The sequence below is a fragment of the Macrotis lagotis genome, chromosome 2 (genome assembly GCF_037893015.1).
Source record: "Macrotis lagotis isolate mMagLag1 chromosome 2, bilby.v1.9.chrom.fasta, whole genome shotgun sequence".
NCBI classification, from domain to species: Eukaryota; Metazoa; Chordata; class Mammalia; order Peramelemorphia; family Peramelidae; genus Macrotis; species Macrotis lagotis.
Window position 1 is genome coordinate 73,482,772 of NC_133659.1, and position 27,473 is coordinate 73,510,244.

Genomic DNA, 27,473 nt, shown 5'->3' on the forward strand with positions numbered 1-27,473 from the left:
GGGATTAGTAAGTAGGTTATTTGCTGGAACACAGTAAGAGAAGAAACTTTGCAATGAGCCTGGAAAGATAGAGAGAAGCCAAACCTTTAAAGGGCTTTGTTAAATGATTTCTAGCAACTAGCACAATGCCTGACACAAGCTTCTCAGATCGGGAAATAACAAGGTTAGATCTATGCTTTATTTAGGAATTTAAATTTGACAGATATATATGGAGAACTGATTGAAGACAAAGCAGAGAAACCAATTAAAAGCCTGGGACAGGGGCAGCTAGGTGGCACAGACCTAGCTGTGTGGCCTTGGGCAAGCCACTTAACCCCATTTGCCTTGAAAAAACCTAAAAAAAAAAAAAGAAAGATATTTGGGGGTGGCTAGGTGGCATAGTGGATAGAGCACCAGCCTTGGAGTCAGGAGTACCTGGGTTCAAATCCGACCTCAGACACTTAATAATTACCTAGCTGTGTGGCCTTGGGCAAGCCAGCAAAATCTAAAATAAATAAATGAATGAATGAATGAATGAATAAAAATAAAAAGCCTGGAACAATAGTCCAGACAAGAGATAATGATAATCTGAACTAGGGTGCTATAAGTAGAAAGAATCAAGTTTATGTGCGAGACAATGAAGAGGGAGAATGACAAGAATCACCAACAGCTTTGAAGGTGAGGGTAAAATATGATGAAAGGTTGAGGGTGACCCCTTTTGAATGATAGGGGGAAAAGGGAAGTTAGGGGAAGCCTGAGATGAGGAGAGATAATGAATTTGATATTGGGCTTGTTGAGTTTGAGATACCTACAGAAAATCCAGGCAGAGATAATTTCTCATTTCTTAGAGTCTCCTAAATATCTATCTCAAAAGTGAAGTGAGCACTGAATATAAGGATGTGGGAGTCACCTCAATATATATCATAGTAGAATTAATGGGATGAGATAACTAAGAGAAGGATTGCACAGAGCTGAAAATACAGAAACCAGAATATATATATATATATATATATATATATATATATATATACATATATAGATATATATACACACACACACATACATACATACATACATATATATATATATATGTATATGTTCCTTGGGCAGAGGGAAGGAGATGGTTGATAATTCTAAAAAGGAAGATGAAAAGGTTCAATTCTATAGATAGAAAGAGAACAGGTGGGAAGGAGAAGAGACTTCAGAAGAAAAAAAAGCAACCAAAAAAACAAGAAAAGGTATGCGAAAGTTTCCAAAATAGTCAACATCTTCAGAGAGTACAAGAAGGTTGAAGAATGAGAAAGACCATCAGATTTAAAAATAAAAAGATAATCAGTGATTTGGGAAGAAAAAATATTAGTTAAGTGGTGGTGGTGGTGGTGGGGAGGGTAGAAGTCATATCACAAGGGGTTGAAACTTGAGTGTAAGATAAGGAAATACAGGCTACAAATATAGGTAGTTTTTTCTTGGAAATTATATATGAAAGGAAGGAGATACAGGATGAGAATTTGAAGAGAGGGTAATGTTATGTGATAATTTAAGAATGGGAGGGATCGAGGTACCATGGAGAGAAAGAAGCATGTTGAAAGGGAAGGCTGTCAGAGAAGGGATGAGGTTGAGGGCTCAAATAGAGGATGTTGAACTTGGCAAAGAAGAAGACCATATCATGAGAAACTGAAGGAAAGAAAGAGAGGATTGAGATGACAAAGTGATTTAAACTGAACTAAAATGATGCCATGGGAGTAGAGAGACAGGGCACCATTATGGAGATAGATTTGGCAAGACTTGGCAAATGATTACATGTGTAGACAATGGAAGTACAGTAATAAATGATACAAGGAAGGCAGAACAAGATGGGACATTCTTTATGAAAAGTGAATAAGCAGAACCAAAAGAAATAATTACAATTACTCTAACAATATAAATGAAAATGTACTAAAAGGAAATAAAATGATTAACAGAAAAACCAAAAATCTATCTCTGCTTTTTTTTTTTTTGCAAGGCAAATGGGGCTAAGTGGCTTGCCCAAAGCCATACAGCTAGGTAATTATTAAGTGTCTGAGATTGGATTTGAACCCAGGTACTCCTGACTCCAGGGGCGGTGCTTTATCCACTGCGCCACCTAGCTGCCCCTATCTCTGCTCTTGAGACAAAGAAGCAGAGAACTCCTGGGTCAGAATATAATATATATTGTCAGAAGCAGTCACTATCAGGTACTTTTGTTTGTTTTTCTTATCTCCAAGAAGGGATTGAAATGACTTAAAAAAAAAAAAAGACAAAAGACATCAATAGCGTGTTTGTCTTTTAAAGATCTATGTAAATTAGTACAGAGTTATGAAACAGTGAGAAAATTAATTTTTATTTTTGCTTTACTGTTATCTTATGTGACCTTAAGCAAGTTATTTGATCTACTCCTGTTCCTTCATATATAATGGTCTCAGGAGGTTACTGTTAAAGTGACTTCTATTTTTGAATCTTGTGATCCAAAGTTTCTAATTCCAAAATATTACTTTATTTTTGCAATGAATTACAGTTAGTAACAAATATAGAACATAGGATATTTCTCAGCACAAACTATTTACTGTAAAAAGGCTCACAGATTTTTAAAAGTAATCTATTTTTAAATAACGTCCTTCTCCACACCTACCTCCAACTATTGTGGGAAGTTTTGTTGGGAGAGGGATAGTTTGACTAAACAGAAAGGTCATATTTATTTCCTGCTTTTCACCCCCCCCCCCCCGCCCCCTTGTTTCCAAATCATTCATGGTCTCTTTCCTGTGTAGCCAGTCTGTACAGGAAATCCGCTCATAAATCATCTTCACTTCTCCTAAATCCTATCACAGGGAAAAAATATAAATTAAAGGAAAAAATCCTCAAATTGCAATTTAAAAATGAAAATAGAAAGTACCTCTTAACATCATAGCAGATTTAAACAAGAAGGGACCTCAGGAAAAACTGAGATCCAGAGAACTTATTATTTGCCTCAGATCATATCCATCAGGAGCAAAACCAAGATCTGAAGTCAGCTGACTCCAAATGTAGGTCTCTTTTCTCTGAACTATGGGGCCCTGACCCTCAAACTGAAACAGAGAGTTTTCTAACTATTTAAGAAAAAAAAGGAACTGATATAATTAAGTACAAAAAGCAACCAAAAGTCATCCTAATATCTAAGTCATTTCCTAGAAAACTTTAAAAAAAAGTGTGTGTGTGGTTTGGTTCAAATACTCAAAAATGGATGATTATAGATTATATCATTTCAAATATATATATTTTATCATTGATTCTATTAACAACCGAAGTTAACTCACAGTGAATTACAAATCAAAAAATTTTATTCTTCACCTATGTCAAATGGAAGACAAATTTTATCAACACATTACAAAGCTAACACTATTAAAAAATTATTTATGGAGTTTTTCTAGGATACACTCTAGGAATATAAAAGAGAAAATGAAGGTAAAACATTCTTTCAATATTGCTTTCATTATTTAATATTTTTTTGTTTTTTTGTTTTTGTAGGTTTTTGCAAGGCAAACGGGGTTAAGTGGCTTGCCCAAGGCCACACAGCTAGGTAATTATTAAGTGTCTGAGACCGGATTCGAACCCAGATACTCCTGACTCCAGGGCCGGTGCTTTATCTACTACGCCACCTAGCCACCCCTCATTATTTAATTTTTAAAAAATTAAGACAATTACACAATAAAACTCAAAGTCAAACCTTAGGTTTAATTTTATTAAATTTTTAAACCTTTTACCAATTAGTGATGCAGAACAGTTGTGTTTAGTTTATCATTATCATCTACTAAACTTTCATGAAAGCATAAAAAATTTTTTAAGACTTTTGATTTAGATATATAGTAAAAACAATGTTTTCAATTACTAACATCTTACATACTTTTTCTATCAGGTTTAAGTATTTCTACCTTTACTATGATTTCTTTTAAAATCTTTTTAATCATACCTTGAAAAATGATACATGACAAAGAATCCCTAAAAGAGATGTTACCTTACAAAATTCCTCTTATCTGAACTATTGCCTTTGGTAATTTTTAATCTTATGTAGTACCAAAACACAGCCAAGGGAATGCCAGAAAAAAAGGTTCCTATCAAATCAACAGAAAATATTACAGTACAAATTATTCAGAGGATTATTTCATACTGAGACACTGCCACTGGGGCCACCAATCCAATCTACCTTTCCTCCTTCTCCCCAACATCACACCCAGACTTCACCTGAAATATACCTGTCAAGTTGGATAAATCAGTTTCTGTCGCTTCATTGTATAGGCAGCAAAACAACTTTTCTTGTTCTTTGGCATAACTACTAGAAGGTAGCAGGATTGTCCCAAGGACCATTCTCTGTTCAAAAGCACCAAATCCAAGCTTCTGAGTGTAAGAGGAAGCCTTAAAATCCCGCTTCCTGACTAGCAAGACTGAATTCCTTGTGGCAGTTACTCACACTCTAAAAACTAGGGAGAACCAAAGGAAAGAGAAATACTTAAAGTTTCCCAAGTGGGTGGAGTGACCTTAAGAAAATAAATATCTAGTGCCAAACCTGTTGATTAGCTGGAAATTGAGTCAGGATGGAGTGACTTAAAGAGTTCTGAGTTTAAAAGGTATATTTATACACATACGAATGAGTAATAGTTTACTGTTAGACATATTAGGATCAGCGCATAGAATGTGAGTTTCATCCCAGAGGTATTAGAATGAGGAGGGAGAGTGGGGAAAAGTAAGGTTTCCTTGGAGAGAGCATGTTTACTGTAAAACACCACATAACATAAAAACAAAGAGATTGCCCAACAAGATTCATCTGTTACATAATCCAAATTTATTCATGAAACCACAAGTAAAAAGTGAACAAAAATATTTAAGATCTGATTCATCTGCACAAGAATTAGCATTGTGAAAATGGTCAAGGAACTTAATTAATATTCTGAGTTCAAACTTCACACAGAGAAGCTGTTTAAAGTAGAAAATTAGATGAACTAAAGATGAACTAAGAAATTTTGAAATTTTCAAAAGCAAAATTAAACCTATTTAACATGTACACACAGGGGCACCTAGGTAGCACAGTATTGATAAAGCACTGGCCCTGGAGTCAGGAGGACCTGAATTCAAATCCAGTCTCAGACATTTAATAATTACCTAGCTATGTGACCTTGGGCAAGTCACTTAATATCCCACTGCCTTGCAAAAAAAACCCTCATGTGTGTACACACACATACACCCCAAAATACTCTATAACCATCACATTACTCCACTAACATTTTGGAGAGAAAGTTTCAGTATTATTAACCCCAAAGAGAAAAAGAAGATTAAATAAATTTATAGATTGGGTTATAAAAATTCTAAATTCTATGTTGAATAATTCTTTCTTGCATTATAAACTTTGTAAAATCTAGGGTTATGTTTAATCTATATTCTACAAATCTGTACAAAAAAATTAATTCAGTTCCATTCTACCATTACACATCACTTCAACTACCTACCACTTAAATGACTAATAAGTGATAGCTACAATATGGTATCAATTTAAGTTATAATGACCTTAAAGTAGTGACCATCACAGTCTTTGACTCTGAAGCTTACTGAAGACAATCCTAAAAGTCCTCATTCCTGGATCCCTTTACATACAAAAGAGAGCAAATTAGAAAATGTGTAACAAGAACAAAATATCAATACCATACTAATCCTTTGTTATTTTACACAACTGACTTCACAGTGTTGAATCAGCCTTTCTTAGAATCTCTAGGATAGTTTAAATGTTTTTTTTTGGACTGGCTTCTTGGTGCTTCTACATCATCCACTCCCCAGAGTTCTATAGTACTTTCAGATTTAGAAACAACTTTCCTAATGTCCTATAAAATAAGGAGTTTCAAGTATAGAGAACACATCCAGTTCCAGCCACAAAGCAATCCTGAGCACGGACTGTCATTTCTGCTGAAGAGAAGAAGGGAACAATGTCACGAAAGTGAGCCAATGTGAACACCATGCTAAGAACATTAGGGAAACTGTCTGGAACCACTTGAACAAACTTATGGGTTTGAGGACACTGAGAGAGCAATGTCTTGAATGATGTATTGTGTCTTTGGTGCTCTGTCCTATCTAGTGAATGAGATATTCATGCATAAAGATATTAAGTAGTTTTACCACACCAACAGATGTCCTTTTCCTGTAGGTGACTCTACTCCTACAGTTACTGGGAACTCTGCCATCACCAGCCTGCAGCCCAAGAAGCATCCATCCAAAACCCATTATATAAGCAGGCAAATTCTGGAGAGACTGAATGAACTTAGTCTATCAGAGGGAAACCCCCCCTGAGGATAGCAAGGTCAGTCCTTGGGAGGGAAGGTGCTTGAGGCCTGGGGACAGTCTGAACAATGGCTGGAGACCAAACCGCATGTGCAAAGTCCAGAAATTCACTATATCAAGAAAAATACAGATTCCCCCACCCAAAGTACAAATCACTATAAATATGAATAAAATTGATTGCAACAATTGAGAAATGGCTTAACAATCTTTGTTACATTAATGTAATAGAATATTATAATGAAATGTAAGGAAACCCAAACTGGTTTAGAGTAAAGAAATAACAGAACAATATGTATAATGACTATAGAAAAAAACAACAAGGCACTAAAATATAGTGAATTCTATTAAGACTGTAGTGACTAATCTTTGTCCAAAGGAACAGATGACAAACTATATTCCTTTCATTTTGGTAAAGAGATGAGGGGAATAAAGATGAAGAATGGTACAGTTACACATTAGCAGATACATTCTATTGACTGGTTCTGTGTAACTTCAATACAAGAGAAGATTCAAAGTACATAGAATATATGGAGAAACAATTGTAATAAAAATAGCATAGGGATTGATTTTTGAAATAGAAATCATTATGGTGATTCTTGATTATGGACAGTCAATCCCTCAATTACATATTCTCAATTAATTACATCACTAGTACATAACTGGCCCATCCCCCTAAGTTGAAAGTAGCCACTGAAATTTTTTCCTTTCCTTGAGATGTCCTTTTTTTCCTTTTCTTTTGCTTTTTTTCTTTTTCTTTTTTTAGGTTTTTGCAAGGCAAATGAGGGTTAAGTGGCTTGCCCAAGGCCACACAGCTAGGTAATTTTTAAGTGTCTGAGGCCAGATTTGAACTCAGGTACTCCTGACTCCGGGACCAGTGTTCTATCCACTGTGCAACCTAGCCACCTCAAGATGTCCTTTCTTCCATTCCAATCTATTTGCCACTGAAGATTCTAATATTGCTTAAGTTCATCTCCCCCCCCTTATTCCTTTTTAACTTATCCCAGAACAGATTCACAGTTAGTCCACTGATAAGGAGGAAGAACTTTGTGGGAAGAATATCCCAAATCTTAATCCAAACAGATTCTATGTCATTCTTGCTCTTTCCTTCCTGCAACTATCAAGGCTAGAGCATTGGTCTTCTATAGTCACTGACTCATTCATTCATTCGTTCAACAAGTAATGAATATAAAGCAAAAACAGAAGATTTGTCAGAAGAATGAAAAAAAAAAACAGAAGAGAATGTGAAATGTCTCATTATAAGAACTTACCTAGATAACACATTTAAGAGAAATATAAATATTGTTGAACCATATGGAAGTTATGATAAAAAAAAAGGAGTCTAGACAGCTATACTTCAAGAAATTACTAAGGAAGATAGAAATTGAAAAAAAATCTATCAATCCTCACTTAAGAGAGACACCAAAATAAAAAAATCACAAGAACATTTTAGCTAAGTTTCAAACTCCCAGGTCAATGAGAAAATGGTACAAACAAATGGAAAGAAACAATCTAAATATAGTGGAGCTACAATCAGGATAACACAAGATTTAGCAGTTTTTACAATAAAAGATCAAAGGGAGGGGTGGCTAGGTAGCGTAGTGGATAAAGCACCAGCCCTGGAGTCAGGAGTACCTGGGTTCAAATTCGGTTTCAGACACTTAGTAATTACCTTAACCCCATTTGCCTTGCAAAAACCTAAAAAATAAAAAATAATACATTTAAAAAATGAGAGAAACAGGGGTGGCTAGGTGGCACAGTGGATAGAGCACTGGCTCCGGAGTCAGGAGTACCTGAATTCAAATCCGGCTTCAGACACTTAATTACCTAGCTGTGTGGCCTTGGGCAAGCCACTTAACCCCACACGCCTTGCAAAAACCTTTGAAAGAGAGAAACAGACAGACAGACATAAAGTAAGAATAAGGGGCTGGAGTAGAATTTATTATCCTTCAGCTGATGCAAAAAAGTAAGGGTAGCAAAAGTTAAAGATAAAATAGATTAATTAAAAGAAACAGACAGGCAACTAATAATAGATAATGAAGGAGTACTAATCCTAAAGCTATATGCACTAAATGCTGCAGCATCTAAATTTGAAAAGGGAAAGCTAAATGAATTGCAGGTGGAAATAGATAACAAAATTATAATGCTGAGGGAATGGGGAGAAACTACCCATCTTAGAACTAGATAAATTCAGCCAAAAAAAAAATTAAGAAAGAAGTCAAGGAGATGAATAGAATCTTAGAAAAGTTAAATATGATAACTATTCAGAGATAACTGAATGGGGGGGGGAGGAATACCTTGGTACATGGTTTACAAAAATTGACTATATATATTAGGGCATAAAAACTTTATAACTAAATTCAGAAAAACAGAAATATTTTTAAAAAAACATCCTTTTGGATCATAATGCAATAAAAATTATACTAAATAAGGGACCATAGAAACATTAAAAATTGAAGACTAAATAACCTAATCTTAAAGAACAAATCACAGAAACAATAAATTAAAGAAAATAATAATGAGACAACATACCAAACTTATGGGATGCTGCAAAAGGAGAAATTAGAGGAAAATGAATATCTTTAAACACATCAATAAAATAGAGAAAGAGCAAATCAATATGGCAATGCAGTTAAAAAAACTAGGGGAAAAAACAAATTTAAAAACCCAATTAAACACCAAATGGGAAATCCTAAAAATTAAAAGTGAGCTTAATAAAAGTGAATGCAAAAACCATTGAATTAATAAATTGAATTAATTGAATTGAATTAATAAATAATTAATTAAATTAAGAAATTAAATAAAAATAAAAAATTAAAAAAATTAAAAATTTAAATTAATAAATACTTTTATAAAAAAATAAAAAAGATAAATCATTGGGAAATATGATTTTTTAAAAAAGAGAAGAAAACCAAATCGCTAGCATCAAAACTTAAAAGGATACCATTAAAGATGATCAAATTATTTTTTTTAACTTTTAAATTTATTTATTTTGAATTTTACAATTTTCCTCCTAATCTCACTTCCTTCCCCCACCCCACCCCCACTGAAGGCAGTCTATTAGTCTTTACATTGTTTCCATGGTATACACTGATCTAAATTGAATGTGATGAGAGAGAAATCAAATCCTTAAGGAAGAAAAATAAAGTATAAGAGATAGCAAAATTACATAATAAGATAATTTTTTTTTTAAATTAAAGGTAATAGTCTTTTGTCTTTGTTCAAACTCCACGATTCTTTCCTCAGGATACAGCTAGCATTCTCCATCAACAGATACCCCAAAATTCTGCCCAATTGTTGCACTGATGAAATGATTAAGTTCATTAAGATTTACCATCACCCCCATGTTGCTCATCTCTCTCAGCATCAGTTCATGCAAATCCTTGCAGGCTGCCCTGAATTCCTATCCCTCCTGGTTTCTAATAGAACAATAGTGTTCTATCAACATACACATACCACAGTTTATTAAGCCATTCCCCAATTGATGGATATTTACTCAATTTCCAATTCTTTGCCACCACAAACAGGGCTGCTATGAATATTTTTGTACAAGTGATGTTTTTACCCTTTTTCATAATCTTTTCAGGTATAGACCCAGGAGTGGTATTGCTGGATCAAGAAATCAAAGTAATTATTAGGAGTATTTTACTCAATTATATGTCAATAAAATGAAATAACTTAAGTGAAGTGGAAGAACACTTACAAAATATAAACTGACTAGATTAACAAAAGAGGAAATAGAATATCTAATAAACCTATTTTAGAAAAAGAATTGATCATAAGTTCCTAAGTAAAAAAGCATCAGAACCAAACATTTACAAGTGAATTCTGCAAACACTTAAAAATCAACTATTTCAACATTAAATAAATTATCTGGAATAATAGGCAAAGAAAGAGTTCTACCAACTCCTTTTATGAAACAAATGTGATGCTAATACATAAGCCATGAAGAGCAAAGACAGAGAAAGGAAATTCTAAATCAATTTCACTAATATGAATGCAAAAAATTGTAAATAAAACACTAGGTTAGGAGACTACCATATATCATAAAGAATTGTGACTAGGTGGGATTTATACCATGAATGTAGAGATAATTTAACTTAAGGAAAAATATTAACATAACTGATTATATCTAACAAAAGAAACAAAAATCATTATGATTTCATTAATAGATGCAGAAAGTAAAAAAGAAAAGTAACTCATTCCTATTCAAAACACTTGAAAATATAGGTCTAAATGGATGCTTTTCTTAAAATGACAAAATGCATCTACCTAAAAAATTATCAAGCATTATTTGTAGTAAGTTAGAAGTCTTCCCAATAAGACCAAGAATGAAAAAAAAAATATGCTCATCACCAATATTATTCAATACTGCACTAGAAATGTTAGCAATAGCAATGAAAAGGAAAAGAAATAGAAGAAAATCAGAATGGGCATGAGGTTAAAAAACATCTTTTTCTGCAGAAAATGATGGTATACTTGGAAAAACCACAACTAAAAAGTTAGTTAAAACAATAATTTTAGCAAAGCAGCAGGACCTAAAATAAACCCACATAAATCATTAACCATTCTATGTATCACCAACAAATCCTGCAAGAAGAGATGGAGATAACCTGCTTTAAGTAACCATACACAGCATGAAATACCTGGGAGTATACCTGCCAAAACAGACTCAAAATATGTAAAGAATTATAAAAACTCTTTATACAAATAAAATCACATTTAAATCATTGGAAAAATATTAATTGTTAATATTAACAGCAAGACCAGTATAAAAAAACTGACAATACTATCTAATCTGCTTATTCAATATTATCTTATTGAGGGGGTGAGGGGAGGGAAGTAAGATTGGGGGGGGGAATTGTAAAACTCAATATCTTTAATTAAAAAAATTATCTTACCTAGTAAGGAAAAAATTAACACAATTCACCTGGAAGAATAGAAAGTCAAAAATAATAAAAGAATTACTGAAAAAAATGCAAAAGAAGATTTTGCAGTACCCACAACTTAAAACAGTATTATAAGATAATAATTATCAAAACTATCTGGTACTGGCTAAGAAACAGAAAAGTGGATCAACAGAACAGACATACAGTAGTATGTTTGCTCTGCTAAAGGATTACAATAATTTTGTGTTTGACAAATGTAAAGATTTAAATTGGGGCGGATAAGATTTGCTGGGGAAACTGGAAAGCAGTCTGGCAAAAACTAGGAATAGACCAATATTTTATATCATTTACCAAGATAAGATCAAAATGTATATATGGTCTTGATCTAATAGAAGATATTATAAGTAAATTAGAAGAATATGGAATAGATTACCCATCAGACTTATGGAAAGGAGAACAATTTATGAATAAACAAAAGAACATTCTGAGATTTAAAATGGATAATTTTGATTACATTAAAAGGGTTTTATACAAACAAAACAAGTGTAACCAAGTTCAGAAGGAAAATATGAAAAATTAGGGAAAAAATTATATATGGTTACCTGGATAAGGTTCTCATAACTCAAATACCTAGAGAACCATAGACAGTTACTACAGTCATAAGGAGGGAAAAAACTACACACTCAGAAAAAGATAACAATGTCAAAGCTTCTACATCCAAAGCCTCCAAGAAAAATATAAACTGGTCCCAGGCTATGGAAGATCTCAAACAGGATTTTGAAAATCAAGTATGGAAAGTAGAGGAAAAATATGAAAGAGAAATGAGAGTGAAGCAGGAAAACCATGAAAACCGAGTCAGTGACTTGATGGAGGTAGGAAAAAAATATTAAAGAAAATATCATCTTAAAAACCAGTTTGGAGCAAATGGAAAAAAAAGTCCAAAAAGCCAATGAGACAAATGTGCCTTAAAAAGAATTAGTTAAATAGAAAAGGAGATATAAAAGTTCACTGAAAAAAAATGTTAAAAACCATCTTTGCATGTAGTTGAAAAAAAAATAAACATTCAAAAAAAGAAAAAGTCAGAACTATCAGTAGTTATATGAAAAATGCTACAATAAAGGATCATAGGTCTTAAAATGATATTCTTGCATTGCAACCAAGAATCAGTAACTACCCAGCAAAACTGAACATACTCTTTCAGCTAGCTTTCAGGGGAAAAGATGAACATACAATGAAACAGGGGACTTGAAAACTTTCCTGTTGAAGAGCTTACGGAAAATTTAATCTTAAAATACAAGACTCAAGTGAAACATAAAAAGGTAAACAGGAATGGCAAATCACAAGGAACTTAATGTTGTTGAACTGCTTATATCTCTGCATGCGAAGATGATACTGACAACTCACGTGAACTTTCTCATTTATTTGGACTGGTAGAAGGAACATATATAGACAAGACACAGGTTGAATATGAAGGAATAATATATTAAAAAGATGGGACTTAATGGGTGAGAGAAGAATGTACTGGGAGAAAAGGAAAGGGGAAGGCAGAATAAAGTAAGTTATTTCACATAAAACTGGAGAAAGTAAATTAACTCGAGATACCATCTCACATTCATTAGATCAGCTAAACTGACAAAAGAGGAAAATAAAAGACTTTGGAACTCTTTATCAACAAAAAGACTACAATGATTCCAAAGAACTCTAGATTAACATGCTATTTACTTCCATATAGAGAGCCAGACTATCATTTTTTCAACTATTATTAAAGGGAAGGGAAGAGAATAAGCCCAGGATCACAGAATTAGTTCAATATCTGAGGAAGGATTTGCATTCAGGTCTTCCTAACTCCAGGCCCAGAGCTCTATTCCCTGTTCTACCTAGCTGTCTGAATAAAGCAAAATATTAATTGGCAATTGCCCTTAATGTTGTAACTATGCTTTATCTTGTTGGATAATTTTGTAGATGGCTTTAAGGTTATAAATTACAACTTGAAAATGACTTGGTAGAGATTTTCTGTCCATATTTAGTCTTCTCTCTATGCATAAATTTAATAAAAATTGTTTCTGGTAGGCTTGGGTCTAAAAGATAAGTACAGAATTTTCTTCTACCATCCTAACTGCAATCCCTGAATCCAACCTTTTCCCCTTTAATCCATTCATTCTTCCCTAAACTGTCAAAATAATCTTCCCAAGGCATAAAAAACAACTGGTCAGAAACCTATCCAGGGACTCCAGTGATTTCCACTGTCTTTAGCATAGAATCATCTCTAGATTGTTATTTTAAGTCCTTCAAAGACTGGCTGGAGTCTCTCTACCTTATACCCGAACTGTCCTAAACCCCATCTTCCCCATTCCATTCCTAAAATGAACTCCTTTCTTCCTATCTATCTCCCTTAGAAAATCCCCAGCTTCTTTCAAGATTCAGCTCAGATAGCGTTTCCAAACTCCTAGTTAAAGCTCTCTCCTCTCTTCACCTTTAGCCAGTTTTCTGGCTAAATCTCAGTTTTCTTTGGCATTAACCTATCATATTGGTTAGAATAACAGAAGCTCCTCTAAGACAGAGCCTAATTTGTATTTATTCTCCAGTACATAAGTACTTAGCACACTGGCAAAAGTATTTTAGGTTCATGTTGAAGGGAACTGAATGTCTTAAATTAAACAGTTTTATTGCATTCCTTAATGAAAGCAGCTTATAAAATAAATGTCTGAGATTTTACTCCATATATACACATAAATACACAGACTGGGAAAATAAAAATTGATCAGTACTCCTTGTGTCCTATACTTGCTTTTAGGCAGATGGTCCAATCCAAACTGTAACTTCCACAAAAGAAATCAATATAGATGCTCTGAAACAGAAATCAGACTTCCTACTGAATAACTGTACTATAAAGAATAAATTGAAGATAGTAAGACATGGACATTATTCATCTTTCCACTGATAAATAAGAAGGAAAATGGGATAGTTATGGTAATGCCAGGATATTAGGCTACTTTACCAAAACTAAAATCACTGTAGAGCGTTCTATCACAGCTTTAAAAAATAAGAGTCAAAAGCATAAACTCCCACAACAGAAATTAGAAAAAGTTCAGCAATATTATTAGAGCCATTTGGAACAGGTCTGAGGTGGAGGGTGGAAGATGGAGAAAACTAAGGCAAAATGAGGTAGAAGAAGCACAATATAAAAAGAGGTATTCTCTTTAATAGCAATATTAAGGATTTTGTAACTACTAAATATTGCTAAGGAGAAAGACAAGGAGGAAGAATATAGGGAAAGTAATACAATTCAACTATACACATCTATTTGGGACACATTCTGTACTAGAAAAACAAGAAACATCCAATCCAGGAGACCTGGGTTCCAGTTCAGATCCCAATACACTGTTTCTGTGATCTTAGGCAAGCCATTTATCTCCTGGGAGTCCCAAATGTCCCTTAACATCAGGTTTCAGAAATACATTGGAAGGCGTGTCCTCATTAGAAGTTTCTGCTATCAATGAAATCAATGTTCTAGGATCTAAAGATCACAAAAAAGGATAAAAGAAAATTAAGGAAGAGAGGACCTATAACAGTGATTTTATTAATACAGGGAACTTACATTTAGGGAAATCCCTTCTACAGTGCAAGATCATATTGTTGGTTTGAATTAAAGGCCTGCTCCTTATCAATTATACTATGTTGTCTCTCACTGAATAAATTAAGTCTCAAAATTATTAACAGGATTAATAAGAAGGAAATATTGGCTCATATGCTATTTTATTAGATGCAGCTCTACCAATGGAGATGAGTAAAAAGAGTTCATCCATGTCAAACAATTATTTTGGATTCTAACATTTAAAACCCTTAATAATAAGATTAAAAAATCTTAACAATTCTAAGGGAAAAATAATCCTATTTTCAATTGGGGACTGGCTAAACATGCTGAGACAATATGACTGTCATGGATTATTATTGCACTATAAGAAATAACAAGCAAAAATCTTGGGGAAAAAAAGAAAGAAATGCAAGCTGATTTCAGAAAAACCTGAAATAATTTAGATGAATTGATGCATAGTAAAAGCAAACAGAATCAGGAGAATATTGTAAATAGTAGCAACAACATTATTAGATGAAGAATCGCTAATGACTTAAACTATTCTCAGCAATACAATGATCCAAAATGATCCCAAAACACTAATGATGAAGTCTACTATCCAATTCCAGAGAACTTATTTTGATTGAATACAGACCGAAACTAGCTACTTTTCACTTTCTTTCATTTGAGTCTTCTTGTACAAAATGATTAATAAGGAAATATTTTATATAACTGCATATCTATAACCTATATTTGATTGAATTACCATCTCAGGAAAGGGGGAAGGGACAAAATATAACTCAAAGCTTTAAATAAAATTCTAATAAATAAATCAGGAAATGGCTGGGGGGGGTCCTATTTCTTCTTGAGCTAATGATTCAATAAAATAGAGCAGCTATATCCTCTATCCCATCACTCCTCAGTCTTCTCTTTGTGTTAAATAAAAGCAAAAAATAATAATAATAATAATAGAATCTGGGGCTGGAGAGGACCTTACATATCATTAATTTCCACTGGTTCACTATAAAAATGGGGAAGCCCAGACTCAGAGATTTGAAATGATTTTCCCAAGGTTACACAACAGACTTGAAGACATTAACTGCTTATGATATGCAAAACAGGCAGTTAACATAGCTCAGTAGATGACAGAACCCAGAAAACTCATTCCTGAGTTCAAATATGACCTCAGACATTAGTTGTGTGTCCCTACAAAAGTCACTTAACTCTTCTTCATCTGTAAAACGAACTGGAGAATGAAATGGCAAACTACTACAATATCTTTGCCAAGAAAATTCCAAATAGAGTCACAAAAGTTAGACATGGCTATAAATGACTGAACAACAGCAAGTGCAGAGCAATGTGCTAGGTACTGGGGAATAAAACAAAAATTAAAAAATCCTCCTTGCCCCCAAGGACCTACAAGGAGAAGAAAGAAGGGGGTCTACACATAGCTAAGTATAATACAAGGTAGAGATTGTAGAAGTATGACTATCCTTTCAAAAACACTGCTTACTGGGGCAGTTAGGTGGCACAAAGGATAGAGCACTGGCCCTGGAGTCAGGAAAACCTGAATTCAAATCCAACCTAAGACAATAAATTACCTAGCTGTGTGACCTAGGGCAAGCCACTTAACCACTGTCTTGCAAAAAAAAGCTCTCAAAAATACTGCTTACTAAATGATACTATAAATTTTGTTGCAAGGAAGAGCTTGCTAGGTACAGAAATCAGTATCTGGAACTAATATAATGTAGGAACAAAAAAGTATAAAAACAAGTCTTTACTAAGCTTATGGATTCCTAGCCAAATAAAGATCTAAAAAAAATCAAAAGGTCAAAAGGAAAAGAACTATCAGAACATCTTACAGTAACGCCCAATCCTAACAAAGAAGTGGGAAAAATCCACTTTCCTCTTACCTTTCTGAGGACAATCTGAAGACAGCCAGGATCCCCAGGTGAATTGATCTAGTCTCAGCTGCCAATACATCAGTCTGACTTTTAATCGAAGTTCAGAAACTCAGAGAGTAAGAGATGGGTCTTTACTCACCATTCAGTTCCATCAAAGAAAACAAGATATTTCTATCATTTGCTCTCCAAAGAGTAATGTAATCATAAACACTGAAAGACTTCTTGCAGCAAATAATTTTCCAAAAATCTGCACATGTAATGCCAGCAATCAGATCCTGTTCAAAATTAATGCCATTTTTCCTCATTCGACTAAACTTTCATCTCTTGCTTGGTTAACTCCATACAAAAAAGTCGTATATTGTGAATTGACTTATTTTTCCTCAAAAAACTGAGAAAGTAAAAGAAATCCTTTCTTTCTCCAAATATGTCTCCAAGAAAATATTTATATAGGAGAGACAGTTTCTTCTGCAGTTCTTTTGAAGTTCTTTGTAATCCTGTTCATTTTACCTTTTTATGCTCTATTAAAACAGATTCAGAGACAACAGTCCTTCCTGTGATGATCAGCCCCCAAAGCTGGCTAATTTGTTTGGTTCGGGGTAGGCCAGTCCACCCATTTCTAAGAAAACTCTATGAGTGGGTGTATTTATGTGCATAACCCCCCCCCCCAATACTTAGGCTCGGGCTGCAGTGCTATTTCCTGTTGGCTGAACCAAGACATTTCTAATTGGTTTAGCTAAAAGAGACAAGGAGCCCCATTCACTAGCCAGATTTCAGCAGCTGCTGACTTCTCAAAGTAATAGAAACCTCTCCCCTCCCCCCCCCCAAAGCACGAGTGGACAGAGGGCGGAGGCAAAATGTACAAAAGACTTATAAAGTCTTTTATTCTATATCCCAATATTTTTAAGAGTTGGGTGACTGATTATAATATACCCAGTTTTCAATTATGGAGCCTTCAGGTGCTTAATTCCATGATTCGCTAAAGTATCCATTAGAACTCACATGAGCACTGAAAAATCTCTCTTAATTGATTTATTCAAAGTATTTCTGTGATAAAGTTTCACTAGAAAAACTCTTCCTGTTTAGTAGCTGACATCAGAGTATCAAAGTTTCAGAGTTGAAAGGGATCTTTTGTTCAGTTGTTTTCAGTTTCCAATTCTATATGACCCCATTTGCAGTTAGTTTTATGGCAAAGACACTGGAGTGGTTTGCCGTTTCCTTCTCCAGCTCATTTCACAGATGAGGAAACTGAGGCAAACAGGAGTAAACAACTTGTCCAGGGTCACACAGCTAATAAGCGTCAGAGGCAGGTTTCAATGCAGGAAGATGACTCTTCCAGACTCTAGACAAGGCACTGAAGAGGCCTTAGAAGCTTTTTAATCTAACTCCCTCATTTTCAGATGAGGAAAAATGATCAATTCAATCCAATGAAGATATATTACTCTAAGCTAAGCATAGAAATAAGATGATCAGAAGCTACACCAGGTAGTACATTTAAATTAACTGAAAAAAATCATTTTTAACAATTATTATACTTACAATCAAAATGAAAAACACCCACAATAAAATCCACTGAGCCACTCACTGGGTTTATGACATATACCAATAATAGGATCTTTGGAGAGAAAAACAGCAGCAGCATCAACCTCTGCCAACAATATTCCCCATGTCTTTGTCTCTCTTGGACAGGTAACAGTTTTAAGGAATATTTTTTAGATTCTTCCTTGTGTGTTGGAGGTGGCAAAACAAGCAGAGCTACTTGAAAAACTAGCTGTAGAAGAAAGCACAAACCAGAAGAGGTGAGGGGAAAAAAAAGAAAGATTTTCTGGAAAATATCTATTGATTTAGGATACCTTATCTACTGGGGTAATTATGCTGATCATTGATTGTTCACAGATGAGAGATTAGGAGAGGCAGTACAAAAATAAGCATTTGAAGAGAGGGGTATAAAGTGGACCTCCTGAGCTTCACTGTGGCACAGCAAACCAAATGTTTGAGGTAGTTGGCAGCAAGAGTAGCTAAGAGTCCAAATTAATGGAGACTCTCTTAATAGGCCAGCAGAAAGCAAAGGAAAAATGCCAAGATAATGCCAATCTTGTGCTACAGTTAACAAGAAGTTCTGTAACAATAAATTTCCTAGCTAGAGGAAAAATTACAAGGTCCCTAAAGATTATCAAGTAGAAAAAAAAATTTTCTTCTCCAGGCTCTCCAAGATGGGAACCTAAAACATATAGTCAAACTTAGGAGTGTTCATGAAATCCAAACCAGGGACAAGTTAATTAGGAGTCTGATGAGTGCAACAATGTGACAGAGGAGAAAGTGTAGAATGGTATCCTTTAAGTAGAGGGAGCTATATAAAGATGCGAAGCTCTCCCAAGTAGACTGAATGGGATCTTCTAAAGAGGAAGCACCTTCTTGTGCTCTACAGAAAGAGAAGGAAGAGTTCAAACATCTCTTACTGACCCCAGACTTAAGTATCTGAGGAGAAATTAGGGCTAGAGGAATTGAAATGTTTACTATTTTAAAGAGTGCATTCTATGGAAGGGACACAACCTATGTAGAGATGAATAAGAGAGATAGACACATTTATTTATTAAGACTAATTCTCCTTGTCTCGATGGAAATTTAACAGCTTAATTCCACTTTTGATCAACACAGAAGCTATGACTTGCTTCATTTCTAATCATCCCTCAACAGCCAGGTAGGTTTGTAGATTCTGGAGCTCATTATCTCAGTAATGGATTTAGTGTGAACTACTTATCTAATTAGCTTTAGTCCTACAAAGGTATGGAGGAGAAAGGGAGGCAAAGAATGTGATACATGGGGAAGAGCAAGAGAACCAGTTTAATTAGACTACAGAACATAAAAGGTGGCAACAAGATGAAATCATTCTGGAGAGAGAGGTTGGAACCAGATTTAGAAGGATTTGAAATGCCCAGCGAGTTTGTATTTGCAATTATTTTTTTTTAATCTCCACCATCAAGCTAAAAAGACAGCATTGAAGAATATGAGTTAGTTTCTGATATAGTAATGAAGGATTCTTGCATAAGGACAGGATAGTTTAGCAGACATGGAAGAATGAAATTCCTCAGTATTAGCAAACTAAAAGGAGATGGAGAAAAGTATCCAGATACAATGGCTAACCAAATACCTTAAAGAGAAGCAAATATGACATAAAACTTATTTCAAAGTAGATAATAACTGAAAAGAATGGCACAAATGAAACTCTTTGCCTTAGCTTGGTATTTACTAATAGGCAGAGTAGGCTCAAAGAACCAGAAATTTTAGACCTCAAAGTGTCCCTAAACCTCATCTACTCAAACCCCCCTTATTTTAGAGCTGAGGGGATTCAAGGAAGTAAAGTAACTTGCCCAAGGTATAGAGCAGTAGTGACACTAAGATTAGAAAAACTCTTTCCGCAGTACTACAACATTTTTGAATTTTGGAAGTTAAACTGACTTACCACACCAGCAATTTTCTTGACAACTTGCATTTCTTTTTAAGTTTTATTTTGTTTTATTTTTTAAAGTTTAATCTGCACAGTTAACATTTTCTCTATGACTTTTTTTTTTAGGCTTTTGCAAGGCAGATGGAGTTAAGTGGCTTGCCCAAGGCCACACAGCTAGGTAATTATTAAGTGTCTGGGACCGGATTTGAACCCAGGTACTCCTGACTCCAGGGCCGGTGCTCTATCCACTGTGCCACGGGGAGCTCATTAAGCTTGGGACAAAGTATTCTGGTAGAATGATGTGGTTGGAAGACTGAATGTAAGAGGTTGAGAAGGAGAAAAAAAATGGAGGAACTCATTGTAGATGGCTTTCTCAAGGAGTTTGATCACAAAGGACAGAAGAGATAAAGGATAATAGCAGGGATGGAAAGATCAAGTGAGGATTTTTTCAGAATGGGGGAGACATGGACATGTCAGTAGGCAATAGAAAAGAAACCAGAGTGAACACAAGTAACTCAACTTGGAGATCAAACACAGACAGACATACATGCTGTTGTGTCACAAGTATGATCACAAAGATAATTTCCACAACTAATCAAAGTTTTAGAAGAGATAAATTTCAGTAAAAGACATGTTTATAAGACACTTTAAAGATTAATCATTATCTGACATGATCAGTCATACTAACTTGAAACATAAATAATAAGCACCATTTCCAGCAGAATAAAGCTTTCTTTTTAGAAACCAAGGCCTTTACTAAAATTAAAATTCTCACATATATCATTCCAAGTTTGTTGTACTTCACTTGAAAGACATCACAAAAATTGTGTCAAGTGATAAGGAAGTATCTAAGAAATGAAAGGAATGTGCCAGTCCTCTTATCCTCATGGAATTTCCAAAGTCAGCATAGCCAGCACCTGGTATGATGACTTCAATGCAAGCTCAGAGTTGACATTCCCAGGAAGAGACTAAAAAGTGATCCTTGCTCATTCCTAAAGAGCTACAATACAATCCTCTATTCAGCTGTCTCACTGAACTTATACAAGCATGCAACAACTGAATATAGATATGCATATGTAGATATACACACACACACACACACACACACACACACACACATATAACATATTTGCACATATAGGATGCCGGGGGGTTAGACATACATACAAAAATATGAGAACAGGAAGTCAAACTAGACCAATTGTAGCTCAGAAAATACTTATTGTTCCAAACCAAAAATATTTTGTTTTATATGAAAGGTGCTATAAAATGAAAAACAATACCTGCCCTAAAACATTACATTTTACTGATTTTACTGGGGAACTAGAGATACAACAGACAAACAGATGAGTTTATAACTAATCATCTGAGAAAGAGAATAAGCACTATCAACTAACGAAATGACATCAACAAAGGAGATAGCACATAAACTGAATCTTGAATGAAGCTAAGGATGATAAGATGAAGAAATGAGGAAGAGGCTCAATTTAAGTCAGCAGTATGATGTGGCAGCCAAAAACACTTGGGCTAAATGTGGAAAAGGAATTAATAAACTTGTTCTATTTGGTTTCAAAGAGCAAAAACCAGGCATAGTGGGTGGAAATGATAAAAATGTTAATTTAGTCTTGATGTCAGGAAAAGCTTATAACATTGAGAGCTGTTCAAAAGTAAAATTAAATGCCAGGAGAGGTAGTGGATTACCCCTCCTCAGAGGTATTAAAGTAGAAGTTAGATGACTACTTGTTGGGTATGCTGTAGTGGAGATTTTTTTTTTTTTTTTGGTGTATGAGTTGGACTAGAGATTTTTAGGATTCCTTCCAATTCTCATATTCTATGAAATACATTCCTGGCATGAGGAATAGCAGGTACAAAGACTGGATACTCCAGCTAACTGGAAAGCGAGTGCCAGGATGTGAGAAAGCAGATCACATTTTAAATAATGGTCCCTGTCAATTTATAATTAATTCTACTTTTACAATCTATGAAATGGCTTCCTAAGGTATCATCACCCTTACACTAAGCACTCTGTACAGTTTCCAATGTAAAATACAAGGAAGTAAATGGCAGAGAAAAAGATTCTGGCAGGTTCTTCACTGTAAAGTTAAATAACAAAAATAGGCTTCAGGGCACCCAGAAAAAAAATATATACCCTATAATCTGTCAGGCTACAACAAATGTCATTAATTTTAGTCTTTTATCTTAAAAACAAAGATGATGTGCTTACTTGAGGCAATGTGCTGCAATAGTCTGCTGGTTGGTCTTCTAGTCTCAAGTATCACATCATTCCAGTTCATCTCTATTCAGCTGTCAAAAATTATCTAAAAGTGTCTGTCTGTCTGTTTCACACACACACTCACTCACCTCTCTCTCTCTCTCTCTCTCTCTCTCTCTCTCTCTCTCTCTCTCTCTCTCTCCTCCACTCCCGCTCAATAAATTCCATGGTTCCTTATCACCTCCAGGATCCAAAATAAAATTAAAAAAAAAAAAGGCATTTTAAATCCTTTTAGGACCAGCATCTCTCCCATCAGTCTTTTTGCGTTTTCCACTCCTTCTCCCCCAGGAACCTGGGATCCAGTGACAATGACCTCCTTTTTTGTTATTCCTTGAGTTAGTCTTACCTTCCAACCCCAGACATTTTTTCTGGTTATCTATTCCCCAATACCTGGACTATTCCCTCTTCTCATATCCTCCTGGCTTCCATCAAGTAAAAGACAAAATCTAATCTTCTATAGAAAGCCTGTCTCAATCCCCCTTAATTCTAGTACCTTCCTTCTTTTGATTATTTCGAAGTTATCATGAATACAACTTGATTTTACATAGTTATTATTTACATGTTAACCATCCCATTTGGTGGTTGGCTTCCTTAAGAAACTTTTACTTTTCTCTGTAATTCCAGCAATTATCACTATGACTCATACATAGTAAGCACTTAATAATATTTACTGACTGACATAAGCAAAAATTTTTGACAATGAGGAATATGTGTATGAGGGAAAACATGAATCAGCACCCTCCCTAAGCTTTAAATGAAAAGGCATTCCTAGGTTACACAAATGGCTACTAACCTCTTCAGTGCATTCTTCCTCCAAGTTACATTCATAAATCATTTACCTCACCTCTTTTCCTTCTTGGACCTCTTTTGTAGTGCTGATTGATGCACCCTTTGGGAATGATTAGGCTTTTCAGAAAAAAAAAAAAAAGAGGAAATAGTTTAATACCACTAACTAGTACTTCCAATTGGCTCAATCACTGAGGTTGCCAGCACCCATCAAAGTGCTCTGTTATTTAGTAGACACTTAATAAATGTCTTTTGAATTGTTTATTGAACTGAGGTTTCAAGCTTTCAAACTGTAAAACTTTTGTAGTTCAGTTAAGTCCCATTAGTAATCTTAGAAATATACAGACATCAATAAGCAGTTGTGAAATTCTATTCAATGGACCAAATAGCAGATTCAAGTCACACTATTAGTTAATGCACTTATTGATTTATAGTCTCTTGTGGTCAAGATGTTTTCCCCTAAGAATTACCGATGTTATCTCAGGCTAATTTAATTTCATCTAGAAACTAATCTTACCTTTAAATAGAAAGGGAAGGAAATACTTGGTTATACTGCTCAGAAATGGACAACCCTAATGCTAACATTTCAAAGCCTGCTTCTCCCTTTTTTGCTTACTGCAAAATTTTCAGAAAGTTAATTAAGCCTCTGGAAAAAGATCACTCCTGAACCAGCAATTCCCAATGTCAAGCAAAAACAAAACAAAATGGTTAAATCTAAAGAGCCTTTCTACCACAAAATGAATAACATTACCTAAACCAATCACACCCACTGGCATCAACATCAAGAACCATGGACATCCATCACTTTAAACAGCTACAATGAACATGAGTAAGAAGAATGAAGTATAAATAACCTGAAGAATAACTTGTTTCCTTCAGAAGGATATAGTTTGAATTCTAATCTATTAGAATTAGGATGGAAAAATTGCTGACAAAATTTATTTTAATTATCTAGTAGCTAATAAGTAAAATTCTCAAGTTCTTTTAAAAGAAAATTCCATTTAAATCAAAGTTTTATCTGAATTGCTACTAGTACTAAAGAACTCTCTAAATTAGAAGTTCTCAAGTTTTTTTTTGTGAAATGAATGCCTTTGACAGTCTGGTAAAATCAAAAGATTCCTTTCTCAGAATGATGCTTACAAAAGAAACCAGTTATATTGAAATATCAAAATATTAAAAAAACAATTAATAGATTTCAGGTTAAACAGTCACTGATCTAAATAAAGAGTATACTTGACAAATTATTTCAACTATCAAGAGAGATTCTCATTCAAAGTCATATCAGTATTTACAATGAATTTATTCTAGGAGAGTGAGGAAGGAAGAGTGTCACAAAATAAGACTACAAGTACCTGGGACAAGTCACTTAACTTTAGTGGGCCTCAGTTTCCTCCACTCATAGACAAGGGACTGACCTATGCTCCTTCTAGGGGGTATGAGAATGATTTAAGTGTATCACAGTACCTATAGTGGGCCAGGCCCTATGCTAAGAGCTTTTATCCATATCATCTTATCTGATCCTCACAACAGTTCTGTATAATGTCTGCTGTTTTAATTCCCGAGTGCAGGTGAGTAAACCGAGGCAAACAGATTAAGTGACTTACCCAAGTTTACAGTTGAGTATCTTAGTTCTGATCTGAACTCAGAGTCCAGGGTGTTGGGTGCTGTCTGTCCACTGTCCATTATACCAGTGCCTATGACTCACTCAGATCTTTCTATAATCTAGAAATATTTTATTTAAATCAATCAATAAATTATTGGATGCCTGCTCTGTCCCAGGTATTGTGGTAAGTGATAAGGATATGAAAGGGGTGAGACAGATTTGAGGAGCACCTAATCTAATGGGCAGACCTGCCAAGAAACAAGCACAAAAATGCTATATACTGGATAAATAGGGAATCATTAAGAGGCAGAAGGCCCAAGAAAAAAAGAGGGACTGGGGAAAGAGATTTTAGTTGGAAATTGAAGGAAGCCAGAGGAGCCAGGAGGCAGAAAAGGGGAGAACACTCCAGCTAGGACAGTCAGCCAGCAAGCATGCCCACAAGTGGGTGATGGAGGGCCTTGCTCATAAAACAGCATGGAAGCTGGCGTCACTGGATCAAAGAGTCCTTGAAAGAGAGCATGTTGCAAGAAGAATGTCAAAACCTCAGAGAAAAAACAAATTTCTTAGCTCTCACTCTCTCCAATAACCTAGAATACACATTATAGTGAATTCCAATTGGGAAAGTCAAGAATAAGTCAGTGAGTATTTTTCCAGCCAAGGAAAGCTTAGGAAAAATAGTGGTCTTCAGTAAGTCAGAGCTCAGTGGTGGTAGCAGAACAGGAGCACTCCAGTGCTCAGCAGAGAGCACCAGGAAGCAGTGGGGACATTAAAAGGGTCATCTGGCAACTAGGTCAGCTGTTGCCCAGTCAAGTGAGATCCAGAGAGAAGTGAGAGTATGGGGCCTAGAGAAGGACTGAGCACAAGACAAATTTCTGAAACTTGGCCATGTGGCTCAGTACAGCCCTACGCCCATAAGCCTGTGATGGAAAAACCAGGGCAAGAGTCTAAAACCAAAGGAAAATAAGCAGTTCAGTTACTCTGAATTTCCAGAAGCTCTTAGTAAGCGAATAGTGATTGAGTTCAGCAACAGTCTACACAAGAACCAACAGACCCAAACTTTGTCAGGAACTTGCAGAGTTAAAACCAGGACAACTGAGGCATCAGTGTCACAAAATCTCAAAGAAGAGGGAGCAAACAAAGAGGGAGTGGTCAAAGGTTGCAGAGAAATTAAGAGACCCGAGGTCTGAAAAAAGGTCATAAAATATGGCAATTAAGATACTGTTAATAACTTTGGAGAAAGTGGTTTCATTTAAATGATGAGGGAGAAGTCAGATTACAAAGGGTTAAAAAGAAAGTCAGAGAAGAGGAAGTGGAGGCAACAAGTGAAGATATCTTTATCTGAGAAAAGGAGAAAGGATTTGGACAACAGGTGCAAGTATAATAGTAGGCTCTGTGAGGGTTCCCCCTGCCCCTCCCCACAGGAAGTGGGAGAATTACTTAAGGCAGGGGAGAAGAAGCCAGAGGACTGAGAGAAATTGGAGAGAGAGGTGAATGAGAAGAATAGTGGGGACAATCTGCTAAAATAAGAAGGGATGGGAGCAAAGTTACAAGAGGAAAGGATGTCTACAGTAAAAAGAAGGGTTATCTCTATTAGAAAAAAGAATAAAAGGGGAGGCTAGGTGATGCAGTAGATAGAGCACTGGCCCTGGAGTCAGAAGGCCTGGAGTTCAAATCTAACCTCAGACACTTTAAATAATTACCTAGCTGTGTGGCCTTGGGCAAGCCACTTAACCCTGTTTGCCTTGGAAAAGAAAAAAAAAACTTAAAAAAAATAATTCAAGATAAATAGGGGTGGGGCAGCTAGGTGGTGCAGTGGATAAAGCACCAGCCCTGGAGTCAGGAGAACCTGAGTTCAAATCCAGCCTCAGACACTTAATTGCCTGGCTGTGTGACCTTGTGTCACTTAACCCCACTGCCTTGCAAAAAAAAAAACCAAGAAATTTTTTTAATTATCTGTGATTTCCATTGGTGATAAAGTCACAAGCATTGCTAATAATATTTACAGTTTGTTATCAACAAGAAGGAAATGTTAAATTTCTATTACAGATGAGTGGAAGTAAAGATATAATCCCCCCCATTCAAATTCACAGAACTCTTGAAATAAATGCAGTTAAGGAGTTTATAGAACTTAGGTTAAGATCTACTAATCTAAGAAAGTCTTTCCTGATTAACTCCACCCGCCCTTGACATTATTTTCTGTTACTTATCTGGGTATTTATTGTATTATTTTGTAAAACAATGCATTCCCTTTTTTGAGTAGATATTTTATAATTGCTTCCTGATATCAAGCCTCCTATAATTTCCACTAAAGTAAATCCTTTTATTGCCACAACTCTATCCAAAAAACCTGTTACTCCTTATGTGTAACTTGTTTAAAAAGAAGAGACCCACCAACACCCACCTTTGAGTTGAGCTTTGAACGAATAGTATCAAGATTTTGCTATAGACCTTCCAAACCACATAACTCTAGAGAATAAGTAGATCAAGTTGTGAAATTTGTTGGGAAAATCAGGATAAATGGCTAGGTCAAATACTTTGGTTACTATAAAGAGGTACTCTGGGAATACTGGGGAGAGGTCCAGTGGCAACCTTCCAGATAAATAAGGTGAAACATCTTTTTGAAACCAGAGGCAATGTTTTATAAGTAACTTTTATAGCACAAGACTTTTTTTTAATAGAAAGATTTTACTTATTTTGAGTTTTACAATT

General features: G+C 35.0%; 1 protein-coding gene across 11 annotated transcripts in view; it reads right to left on the reverse strand.

The window, feature by feature from the left end:
* The window catches only part of ABL2 (ABL proto-oncogene 2, non-receptor tyrosine kinase), a 106,241-nt gene that overhangs the window by 38,868 nt on the left and 39,900 nt on the right, over positions 1 to 27,473 (reverse strand). The window contains exon 2 of one of the 11 annotated variants that reach the window (XM_074222135.1): positions 16,668 to 23,281. The exons of 8 other annotated variants lie outside the window; for them this stretch is intronic. In XM_074222135.1, the coding sequence (XP_074078236.1) occupies positions 16,668 to 16,737 (70 nt within the window). In that variant the 5' untranslated portion in view covers positions 16,738 to 23,281. Of the gene's footprint in view, positions 1 to 4,223; positions 8,712 to 16,667; positions 23,282 to 27,473 lie in introns of those variants that run through there. 2 more of the 11 variants (XM_074222134.1, XM_074222140.1) reach the window with 2 other exon arrangements.